Below are 12,732 nucleotides of genomic sequence, written 5' to 3'. Positions count from 1 at the left end.
CCTACAAGGGCAAAGTGCAGTGACATAGTTTGCCAAAACTGAGTTTCGACTGAAAATTCTTTATTACACCTAATTTATCTTGTCACAAAGCCGTATGGTGCAAATGTGTCCCATTTTAGAAATATTGCCATGTCAAATTTGCAGTAACTACAATATCCAACCTCATACCAATACTTTGAAGGCATCTTACCCACTTTCAATGTTGTAGTTACTGTACTTTGCCTTTGTAAGCCAGTGTAGGTTGTTCATCCCCACTTTGGTCCTCTGATTCTCAGAATGAGTTTCCAACAAGCTTGTGGTTCCCACACATTTTCTTAATACATTTAGCATTTACCAAACATATATTTAAAGGTACACTGTGTAGTATTTTTGGCAGTTTATATCCAGCATTCATGCTGTCTATTCACAAACATTACCTTTTCCACAAATACACAAACACAGTGCACCTTTAAGACTTTCTGCAAACAGTCCCTGTTCTCTGGGACCCCGGCTTGCAGTACCTCCACAATCCTCCAGGGGGTCCTGACCCCCAGCACTAAGCAGAGGCAGACTTCAGATGTTCCCGAAGTGCATGCTGTCCTGCCATGTATTTGTTCCACACAATCCTTCACACAACTCTGCAGCCAGGTAGACTGGCTCATTTTGGGGAGAAAAAAAAAAGAAGAAAAACCTGCACTAAACGTGATGAGATTCAGGGCAACTTTTCCAGCAATGTTGCCTGGCAACAACACGATTGGCTTCAAAATTTGCAGTTGGGTAGGGATGATCAAAAACATGTTGTCTGACCTAAGATTCTCTAATGACACAAAAAAATGTGCAGCTGAATATGAATTAAATTTCCACATTCTACATTCATCTGACAATCTGAATATTCAACAGAATATTAACCGCAGACATTTCATGGAGATCTTCAGTTGTTTATGTTTAAGGTTTTTTTCCAGTTGTGAATGCTCTGATTTTTTATTAAGCTCCGAGTGTTGGACAACAGAGGCTTCGTAGCAGGTTAGACACAGCCCGTGATTGGACTTGAACTTAAATGTGGTTTGCACATCTGTGCTGTGCCCACTGGTAAACCCCAGAGCTAAAAATGCTTAGGGACCAACACAGGGTGTGGACGTTCATTGGGCAATGTTCAATCACTCTCTGTAGCGTAGCATGGTAGATGTATTCATGGAATTAGTCATTTGAACAACACTGAAACCAAAACCTTATACAGCAACAGTGCCGCATTCCCCAGAGTAATTTATGCAACCACAACCTCAAAGCTGAAATAGTTTTCAGCTATAACACAATACGACGTGTTGGCAAGTCCAAAGCTTATGTCGTTAAACTAAACGAGCTAATGATGGAACAAAAACAACGGCAATCCCGGCAATCACAGATTTTAGCAGACATTGATCCTTCGGCTAATGACAACAAAATAAATAAGATTGTAAATCATGATTTATGATGGATGGATGATGGATGGCAAGAGATTAAATCAACAGTTACGCATTAAAACATTTTTTAAATAGGCTGTGTTTTATTGTATTACAGCAGACACTGATGATTTCTTAGAAAATAGTAAGCAGGACCTTGGTATAGTACAGTATTTTTTTTTCGGTATATGTTCTGACAATGACAACCACAGCAGGAGCGGTACTTAAAGACTTTGTAATCTGTCGACAAGTTTTGTTTTTCTACGGAGTTGAACTAGCACTACATCTATGAAGCCGTTATGTATAAAGGCGGTTACTTATGTATATGTTTATTTGCATGACAGAGAGAGAGTGAATGTACGTACTAAGAGGAGTATTTACGTAGAAGATTTGTGTAGACAGCATGTTTCTGTATTACATATAGTGATTTATTAACCAGTCCATAAACTGTATTTTTGTGTATGTGTGTACTGTATGTCTGTGTTTCTGTATAGATTTCTGCTTGTTTTGTTATCTTAACCAGCAATGTTTTTTTTTTAAGTCCATTTTTTTGTTTTCCTTTCAAAACAATCCACAAACGTCACTTGGTCACAGAAAGCGTGAGCACATCGAAAGTGAAGTGGTGAAGTGTCTGGAACAGCACAACAGCACCGTGAGTCCAGTTGTAAATGTGATTCGATTCAAAGGAAGTCCATCTGACGAGGCAAGAAAAAAAAAGAAAAAAAAGAAAAGAAAATCTTCTGCAACGGATGTTGAGCGTGGTGGAAACTGTCTGAAGTGTGGCCAATGGTTCTGTAGTGGTTCTGATAGCGGAGTCTGGTTACAAAAATGTAGGACATGCCACTGTAAAGACCAGCCAGAGCACAAGAAATAGTCGGGAGGGGTGGGGGGTGTGGTGGGGCGAGCGGGTGGGGGGGTGGGGCGGGGGTGCGGGTTGGGGTAGGAGAGGGCAGGTAGCGCAGGGCAGGGTAGGGCAGGGCAGGGGGTGTTGGGGAGTGAAGGAAGCCGACGGAGGGGGGGGCAGAAGGGGGAGGGGGGCGCGGGCTAGTTCCTCCCATTATAAAATGTAACAAAATTCCCCCAAAACTTTACAAATCTGTAGCAATACAGAAAAATATATGTACAAGAACCCTTTTTTTAAAAGTAATTATGCAGCAGGACCGCCTTTGGCACGCAACGCATCACTACCTGGTCAGTGCTTCAGACGCACTCATAGTGCAATTTCTGTAGCTCCGCTTTCGTCCCAAAATCAGTGTTTTTTTACTTTATGTTTCTTCTTCTCTTTTTTTTGTTGTTTCTTGTCTTTTGAAGACGGCCAACAATACTTGCAACGTTCCTACAGCGTCCTGGAACATTACGCACAGGCTAAGATGGTGAAGAGTGCAAGAGTGAAATCATTGGTTCCAAAAAATACAATATTTTAATATTAAACCTCTCTTTCTTTCCTTTCGTCTCTCTCTTCCTCTTCTCTTCTCTCCTCTCCTCTCCTCTTCTCTTCTGTGCAAATGACAGCGGCAACAGTCGTCACCTGTGAAGGGGGAGAAGGGAGGGGGTGGGGAAATTGGGAAGGGGAGGGTGAGGGAGGGTGGTGCAATCATTAAAATGTTCACAGTTGGGAAGACGCATTCACAAGTGGCCTGATAATCCAGAAAGGGAATGAATCGGCTCTCCTCTCCTCTCCTCTCTCTCCCCGTGCCAACGACGTGCCAATGACTCACGCACTGCCTGAACCCTGCCTGGTTACTGGGCCAGATCACGACGTGATTGGACAGGGGGCTGACGGAGGGGACTGATTAAATTGTGAGGAGAGAAAGAAAGAGGCACTGTTACTGCAAGATTCCTGATAACCACATTTACTTGAAATAAGATGGGGGTGGGGATGGGTGGGTTGTTTGGTGGCAGCCAGGCAAAATAAACTTATTTACAAAACTAATCAGTGCAGCTACAGTGCGATGGCAATGAGATTGCATGAAAGACTATCTAGTTATTTTCCTGACTACAAACGAGGCCGAATTTTGACGCAAAATCAAACACATTAGGGTTGTCTTGCCAACTGAGCTGCAAGCGATACGCCACACTGCAGTGGGATAATACAGAGAAAATTTTCAGTAATTTTCAGCGCCTGAAAAACAGCCTGAATAGGACACAGATAAAACAAACCGACAAACAGAGCGATCTCTCCAGCTATGCACCATAATGCATATTCTTTCATCTGCCGTTCTCCATTCCCCCATGAGGATTAAAACATGTCTATTTTTTAATGGTCTCTTGTGGAAAAGCAAAGCAAACAATGAATTCTATTCATTTTTTTTTGAGTTTTTGCTTTAATGAAAAAAATTAAAACAAATAAAAAATAAATAAAAGCGAACCGTGGTGTCACTCTTCATTTATATTGGCAGTAATCCTTAGCAGTAATCAGTAATGACAACTGTCCTCCTGACCGGGCCGCTGCATTACGTAACCGGAGAACAATCAGACGCTTTTTACATTAACAGTAGATCATTTGATGTGTCTCATCACATAATTGACCGGCCCAACTGTTCCTATTCACTGAAGTCATTTACTCGGACAGAGAGGCACTGAGGACACCATGAAAGCTATACAGACACACACACACACACACACACACACACACACACACACACACACACACACACACACACACACACACACACACACACACACACACACACACACACACACACACACACACACACACACACACACACACACACACACACACACACACACACAGACAGTTGACCATTCAAGAATGACTTTCACGACCACACAACAACACTCTTTTACAATTTTGTCTGTGTATGTGGCATCTGAGCGAACATGTGGTAACACTTTACTTAAAAGTTTTTTTTTTATGCATCTACAATATACAATTATCAACATGAAATATCATCAATATGAATGAAACATTGTGTACTTATATTGCACACAATGCCTAACCGTAATGTAGCGTGCAAGTAGCACATAGTTACAAGCTGTTGTCATGTAACAGGAACATACCCTTTAAGGCCAAATGGGTCTAAAAACGTAACAATTGCCATCACTGTAAACGGGTCAAAGACGTCCAATATGAAATTGTCCTTCAGTGCCAACAGATAATTTTGCTTACTGTAACTGTAAAAAAACTTTCCAATTTTTTTTCGAGTGAATGCATGACAGCCAAGCCAAAAAAATAATTGAAAAAAAAATCATGTTTTTTTGCCGCAACAGTAAGCGAAAGTATCCATTACACTTAAAGACAATTTCATGTTGGAAGTCTTTGACCAAAACACAGATAGATGCTGCAGCAAACACTCAGAGAAAAAAACCCTATGTATCGTCATATTTTACCAGGGCTTAACTACATATGAACAAAAAGTGTAAGGTGCGCGCACATCCCAAAGAGACAAATTGCTGCGGGTGCAGAATATCAATAAACACATATGGAGAAAAGGAGAAGAAATATTCGCACACTGCAAAAGCTCCCTTGTCGTGATTTGATGTGAAAAATGGCACAACGTTTCGACCAGCAAGGTCTTCTTCAGGTGAGGGACTTCAGGTGAGGGACACCTGACGAAGACCTTGCTGGTCGAAACGTTGTGCCATTTTTCACATTAAATCACGACAAGGGAGCTTTTGCGGTGTGCGAATATTTCTTCTCCTTTTCTCCTTAACTACATATGAGCAATTTCCTGAAATGACTGTTGAAAACACTCAACGACACCATAATAACATCGCTATGACAATGCAGGAAGTCTTCAATAACAGATTAAGACTTCGTCATTACCATTAAAAGAGGCTCTGCGTTAAGGGGTTAAAGGTTGTATTGCACAGATGAGGCTCCTGTTCTTAACTCCGTAGCGCAGAGCCTATGATGTTATAACCTTACGGTTACCAAACTTGTTATGGCTATGTCTTAATCTGTTACTTAAGGCTCTTGTCGGTACTGTCAAAGCAATGTTATTATGATGAAGTTGAGTATTTTCAACAAGTAGTGAATAGGCCCGCCCATCTGCAGTAAGAGGCCAGAGACCTACAGCAAAGTCATTTAGAATAAGTCCTTTCACTCGACGGCCATCTTGGCTAAGCCTCAGGGTCGCAATTTGGGTCACAATTTCAGATTAGTCAGACCAGGCGAGTCGAGGCGGCGAGATGATTGGATAAATGACAGTGCAGCTCAGCAAGCAATTGGCTCTTGTTGCCGGCCAGGTGGGATATGTGTAAGCACACACCATATTAGCGTAACAAACAGCCCCCATTCATTCCTATGGACGCTTTCTGAAGTGTTCCGTCTCCTTATAAACAGACAGTCTCTGCCAGCCTACAGGGTTAACATGAAGTAACCAAACACAGACAGCCCCACCCACACGACTGCCTGCACACCAACATTTGTGACACACACGTACGGGGGTACCCATCTCTTTTATCTTAAAAGGAAAAAGGTTCCCGCACACTAGTTTGACTTTATGCTCTTTTATTCAGAGCGAACAGCACAATTCGCCTCTGTCCGTCATCATCAATGACTGAGCAAACCTGATGACCCACAGAGTGCTGTTTGCTCTGAAAAAAAAGAGCATAAAGTCAAACAAGTGTGTGGTAAACTTTTTCCTTTTAAAGTATTGCATACTCCTGCGTTTTACCAGCACCTAGAAGCTGTGCATCAGTGGTGTAGTCTACGTAGAACGTAGGTATATGCAGTATACCCACCTCAAAATTTCAGGGATTTCAGTATACCCACTTAAAATTGATTGATCCATTATTTAGAATAGCAAAAATATATACAGTATACCCACCTCCAAAAAAATGCTCAAATATACGGTATACCCACCACAAAAAAAGTAGACTACACCACTGCTGTGCATGGATCTTTGGACTTTTGCACCCACCTCTTTTATATTCTCTTGTCTTCCGTGGAGTCCTTCGCCACACCTCAATCAGTGTCTGAGACCAGCTCCGGAGCCCCACCCCCTGCCCCTCCCCCTCCGATGGCGGCCGCGGCCCTCCTCATGGAGTCCTGCATCCAGCTCCCACAGTCTCCTCTGCCCCCCCCTCGGCCCCCGTTCCCGTTATGATGCCCGCCACCGCCGCCGCTGCCGTTCCTGCTCAGCTCGGGCAGCCCGTGGCCCAGTGCGTTGGCAAACCACTCCTGGATCTCTTGGCTGGTGAGTTTGGCACAATCCACCCCCCGCAGCCCACCGGTGGCCGCCGCCCCCGCTGACTCCACGTCCAAGATGCCAGCTGGAGCAGCACCGCCTGTCGACGTCATTGATGTCATCGTCATCTGCGATGTCTTGTCCTCTTGACAGTGGCGCTGGATGAGCTTGTTGTTGCCCCCGCCCCCGTGGTTCATGGTCGCCGCAAGTAACAGCCCTTGACCGTTGTGGCCGCCGTTGTTGTTCGCCGCTAGTAACAGGCCTTGGCCATTGTGGCCACCGTTGTTGTTGGTTGCCGCTAGTAACAGGCCTTGGCCGTTGTAGCCACCGTTGTTGTTGTTAATGTTGCTGTTGCCGTTGCTTGATTTGCTGTAGTAGTGGGTCACCTCGCTGGGCCAGTTGTCGATGGTCCCGGTGCCGTTGCTACGCAGCTCCGCGCGGCTGTCCTTGAACCAGCGCACGATGTCGGTGCGCGGCAGGCCGGTCTGGCTCTCCAGCAGGCTGTAGTCCTCGGGCGACGGCCACTGGGTCTGGGAGAAGACGCCGCGCAGCAGCGCCAGGGCCTTGCCGTTCAGGTGCAGGTGCGACAGGGGGGAGCTGGGCGGCGCCACGATGGGATGGAGTGGGCTCAAAGCTAGTCCTCCTCCTCCTCCTCCACTACCTCCACTCAGCTTGTGAGCTCCGTTAAGGACTGCGGTCTGTTTCTGTTGTGTGTGTTGCTGTTGCTGCTGCTGTTGCTGTGGCTGCCTCCTCTCCAGGGAGTCCCCAAACCTGCTGCGGGCCCCCATGGAGTTGAGCAGGGCCTGCTCCAGGTTGTCCCTCAGCGCGCGCCGCTCCAGGAACCAGCTGCCGATCTCGTCGCGGGACATGCGTGTGGCGGCGGCCAGCCCGTCCAGCTCGGCGTGCGCCGGGTGGCTGTTCCGCTGGAAGCTCTCCTCCAGCAGCTGCAGCTGCGCCGCCGTCTTGCCCTTGACCCGCTCCAGCAGAGGGAACTGGGTCGGCACCGCCGTCGCCACTACCGCCGCCGCTGTGGCGGTCTTCACGGGCCTGTCCTTCGCCGGGACGAAGGCGTCGCTCTTCAGGTGCAGCGAGAGGGAGCCGTTGAGCCAGCTCTTGGCCTCCTGGCTCTGGGAGACGGAGACGGAAACGGGGGCGGAGAGGGACACACCGTTGGACTGCTTGGCGTCTGGATGATGGTGCCGGCTCTCGCCTGCTGCTGTTTTTGAGTCGGCGAGCTGCTGCTGCTGGAATGTGGGAGGGAGCGCTAGCGACGTCTTGCCGGGGCCTCGCGCCGTCTGGATGATGGTTGGCCGTTTCAGCTGCGGGACGGCCAGCGGAGGCGCCATGGGCAGCTTGACGTCAGAAGGCAAGTAGACGGGAGACAGAGGCAAGGAGAACTTGTCTTTGGGCATCGCGGCGGGCAGGGAGGAAGAGGAAGAGGAGGAAGGAGAAGAAGGTGCATGTTTTTTCATGTGGGGCACTGTGGTGGCGGCGGCGGCGGAGCGCTTCATCTCGGCGGCAAACGTGGGCGACATGGCCAGTCTGTCTTTGGGGGGCAGCATCAGAGGGGGCGGAGGGGGCATGGACATGGACATGGAGAGGGGCAGGGGCAGGGCCACGCGGTCCTTAGAGCCCATGAGAGGAAGCGCTACCGGGGGTTTCCCTTTGAGGGACACGATGGGGGCGTGGTGGTGGAGGTGGTGGTGGTGATGGGGGTGATGGTGGTGCCCCAGGGGCCACTGCTTCAGGCTCGCGTCATGGGCGTAGAAGTGCGAAGAAGAAGAAGAAGAAGAAGAAGAGGAAGAGGAAGGCATCGCTCTTCTGAGCTCGGGAGGCACTGGGGGCGGCGCCATAGGCAACAGCCGCTCTTTCGACGTCGAGGAGGGAGGGTGAGGGGGAGGGGGAGGTGGGGGAGCCATGGGGAGCTTCTCTTTGGGGTCGTTCGCAGAGGAGGAGGAGGAAGAGGAGGAGGAGGATACACGTTTAGCCTCCATGTGGAACGGAGGGCCGGACATCGGCCTCTTGAGAGACGACGACGCCACGTGGCTCACGGTCGTCACGGTGACAGACGCGGACGACGAGAGAGAGGTGCGAGAGGCAGCGGACGCCGCGGCGGCGGCACTCAGCATCTGGCTCGCCTGACCCAACCCACCAACGCCACCGCCACCGACCAGCGACTGCCCACCCTGGCTCCGGGCCGGCTGCGTAGTGAAGTGCGTGTGATGGTGCCCGTGGCCGTGGCCGTGTCCGGGTAGCACGGAGCCGTTGAACATCTTCTTGCGCGCCTCCTCCACCTCCTCCGGCGACCAGGTGATGCCCTGCTTGAGCCGCTGCGTGGTGAACCACACCTTGATCTGCTCCTCGGGGTGCTTGGAGGCCGCCGTCAGCCAGGACAGCTCGGCGTGCGTCGGGTACGGGAAGCGGCTGAAGGAGGTCATGAGCAGGGCGTTGCTGTCCAGCGAGGGGTTGTACTTGGTGGTGTTGAGCGGCACGGCGATTTTCGGCACGCAGCTCAGGTTGGGCGGCCGCTGGAGCAGCGGGGTGACGTGCGAGGAGACGGAGAGGCCGTGCGTGATGCTGGGGTCCGGAATCAGCACCGTGCCGTTCACGTTCACCGCCGTGATCTGGTCGCGGGAGATCAGCTTCTCCAAGTGCCGCTGCAGCTCGTTGCTGCCCTGCTGCCCGAAAAAGTGCTTCGTGGGGGTCTCGGCCTCCTTCTCATTCTCCTTCTCCTCGCCAGCGGTGGCGAAGACTTTTGGCTTGCCGGCATTCGGTGACGTGGCTGACGTGGAGAGAGTGAAATCTGGAACGCTTCCACCGTCATCACCACCACCAGCCACTGCTGCTGCTGCTGCGTCTGCCTCCTCTGTGTCCTCATTGTCAAGGTCAAACGGATTGTGCACGCCTTCGATTGCCTGCTCCAGCACGGTCCGGCCGTCCCGCTGGACCCTCTTGAACTTGAAGTTGCTCTGCCCCGGGTGGTACGTCTCGTTGTGCTCCGTGAGCGAGTCGAATTTCTTGGTGCTGAAGTTGCAGGCGGCGCACAGGTAAAGGGGGTTGAGGATGACGTTGGGGTGGGCGCCGTCCACGTGCTCCTTGAAGTCAGCGATGCTGGTGGTGGAGAACGGACAGTATTTGCACTTGAACGCTGAGCCCCCTGCTCCTCCTGCTCCTGCTCCTCCTCCTTCTGCTAGCTGGTGGTTCTGCTGTGGTTCCTGCGTGCACTGATCTCCTTCCAGCTCCTCATCTCCATCTCCATCTCCATCTCCTTCACCCTCCACCTCCACCTCCTCCTCCCCCTCCCCCTTCCCCTCCACCACCTCCTCCTCCTTCTCAGGCACAGGGCTGATCTGTTCTTCCTCCGTGAGAGGGGCACTTGACGGCCTGCAGCTTTCCCCCGGAAGCACTTGGGAAGACGCCCCCTCCTGCGAGTCGTCCGCCAGGGAGGTGGAGGTGGAGGGGGGCCGGGAGGAGGAGGAGGAGGAGGTGGAGGGGGGGCAGGAGGAGGGGGGGCAGGAGGAGGCCTCCATATCTGTGCTGCCCTCCCCACCTCCTCCTCCTCCTCCTCCTCCTCCTCCTCCACTGCCATCCTCCTCCTCCTCCACGAGTGTGTCGCTCACGCGTATCATGCAGGGTGTGGAAGACTTCCTTCGACTTGACATAGTGCTGGTGCTGATGCTGGGGCTGGAGCAGGAGGCAGCCTGGCAGGGCAGGAGTGGAGAGCAGGGTGGGTGGGGGTGATGCTGATGCTGGTGGTGTGGATTTGGAGCAGCGTCTCCAGGTGGGATGGCAGAGGGGGTGGCGGGGGTGGTGGTGGTGGTCGCGGCAAAGTCCTGTTTCTAGGCAGGACCCTCCTCCTCACTCCTCCTCCTCCTCCTCCTCTTTCTCTCCCTCCTCCTCTGTCGTCCACAGTCGGCACCGGAATGTCCTGCTGACTGGGAACGTCAGCTGCGACAGGGGACTTCATGGGACTTCATAACAGACAGCGATGACCTGAGGAGAGAGGGAGGGAGAGAGAAGGAGAGAAAAAGAGGGAGAGAGGGAGAGGGAGAGGGGGATAGAGGGAGAAGGAGAGAGGCAGGGAAGGGGGAGGGAGAGAGAGGGAGGGAGAGAGAGGGGGAGAAAGAGAAGGAGAGGGAGGGAGAGAAGGAGAGAGAGCATTAATTTATTTTAGGGTTGTCAAACGAATCATTTTTTTGATCGCGATTAATCTTGGAAATTCCATCGTTAACCACAATTAACTGCATTTTTTTTTTTTTTTTGCATTTCAAGACAGTTTAACCCATGTACGCCGGATGCTGCGGACCACTATGAACATGTATATTTAAATCTAAATGTTAGATCTAAATGTTTCAACTGTTGAATGTTTCAGTTGTTATTTATTACTTCATTACTCTATTATTACTTGTTACAATGTTATTGGTCCTCTCTTGCACTTTGTCTCGTTAATGTCAGTCCTGTGTATGTGCAAATGAAGAACAAGAGAGAGCGAGAGAGAGAGAGAGAAAGAGAAAAAGAGAGAGAGCATTGTGTGTACAGTGTTATAAAAAAAGTCTGCAACACCAAGCTCCTGCTTCTCTTTAATGTGTTAAGTTTCGAGCAGCAGTTTCAGGCAGCATGCAGCATACATTTCGAGCTTGGGGTTGCGAACTTTATTTTGCCATTACTTGACCTTGCATAGTCCATCACCCATTTTTGAGACGGAAGTGCATATTTTTTCTTTGTTAAACTAAAAACTGTCTGAGTGGAAAGAGAAAGAGAGAGAGAAAGAGAAACAGAGAGAGAGAGAGAGAGAGAGAGAGAGAGAAACAGAGAGAGAGAGAGAGAGAGAGAGAGAGAGAGAGAGAGAGAACACATGTGTGTGTACAGTCTGAGTGTTACCATGTTGTGCAGTGCTGTACAGTGATGGTGTGTGTATGTAGCCATTGTGTTCCCTGTTAGAGAGTCTGTAGAAGGTCGTTGGGTTTATTGGAATAGGAGAGCAAACATTCCACACTGCTGGCCAACGCAACTCAGCAGAAGAAGCGAAAGATTTATCAACAAAAAAGTGCATTGCTTGATTTTGAATTAAGTGCAAAATAGAGGCAGAAAGCAGACACATGCACGCACGCACGCACACACAGTGTATGTTTAAAACGTTGCTTAGTGAGTTGAAGAAGAGGAGAGTGAAAGACAATAAAAGGGAGGGAGGAGAGGAGATGGGGGGTAAAAGAGAGAGGAAAAGAATACAAATCAAATGCAGAGAATGACTATGCATAGTCCCTGTTTTTGTTTTCATTTTCTGAGTATGTATTCTTTTTTTTGAAAGTCAGACAAGCACGGAGTACAAGTAAAGTAGTCAGACAATGTGGTGATGATACAGTTCTTCAGTTATCGCACACACACACACGCACGCACGCACGCACGCACGCACGCACGCACGCACGCACGCACGCACGCACGCACGCACGCACGCACGCACGCACGCACGCACGCACGCACGCACGCACGCACGCACGCACGCACGCACGCACGCACGCACGCACGCACGCACGCACGCACGCACGCACGCACGCACGCACGCACGCACGCACGCACGCACACACACACACACACACACACACACACACACACACACACACACACACACACACACACACACACACACACACACACACACACACACACACACACACACACACACACACACACACTGTTGAGCCTCGTCCGTTGCTTTATGGGACTGGATCACGTACCATTACCCTTGTCTGTCTCGACCTGCGGCAGCCAAGGACCATTAGTCTTTTCACAAAACGCTACAGCCATGACGAACACCACCACCACCACCGCCCATTCCCCAATACACACAAAAACCTACGACTATGACGACCCCCCGCACCATCACCTCCACCCCACAAAAATCTACAGCCGCACACACACACACACACACACACACACACACACACACACACACACACACACACACACACACACACACACACACACACACACACACACACACACACACACACACACACACACACACACACACACACACACACACACTCCAATACTCTCCTTCAGGTAACCGTCCTGGATGCGCAATCACAATATTTTATTGGTTTTAATGGGAGTCGAACTCCCCCTGGTAAGAAAAAAGAAAAGAAAAAAAGTCTGTTGTG

The 12,732-nt window shown here is 50.1% G+C and overlaps 1 protein-coding gene across 2 annotated transcripts in view; it reads right to left on the bottom strand.

The window, feature by feature from the left end:
- Nucleotides 1-2,367: 2,367 nt before the first annotated feature.
- The window catches only part of LOC134436372 (zinc fingers and homeoboxes protein 2-like), a 45,596-nt gene continuing 35,231 nt past the window's right edge, over nt 2,368-12,732 (bottom strand). For both annotated transcript variants that reach the window (XM_063185540.1, XM_063185541.1), the window contains exons 3-4: nt 6,305-10,564; nt 2,368-2,946 (exon numbers count right to left, since the gene is read on the bottom strand). In XM_063185540.1, the coding sequence (XP_063041610.1) occupies nt 6,349-10,233 (3,885 nt within the window). In that variant the 5' untranslated portion in view covers nt 10,234-10,564 and the 3' untranslated portion in view covers nt 2,368-2,946; nt 6,305-6,348. The remainder of the gene's footprint in view (nt 2,947-6,304; nt 10,565-12,732) is intronic.

Source organism: Engraulis encrasicolus, chromosome 20 (genome assembly GCF_034702125.1).
Source record: "Engraulis encrasicolus isolate BLACKSEA-1 chromosome 20, IST_EnEncr_1.0, whole genome shotgun sequence".
Lineage (NCBI taxonomy): Eukaryota > Metazoa > Chordata > Actinopteri > Clupeiformes > Engraulidae > Engraulis > Engraulis encrasicolus.
The sequence above is the reverse complement of the archived record's forward strand: the minus strand, read 5'-3'. Positions and strand labels throughout refer to the sequence as shown.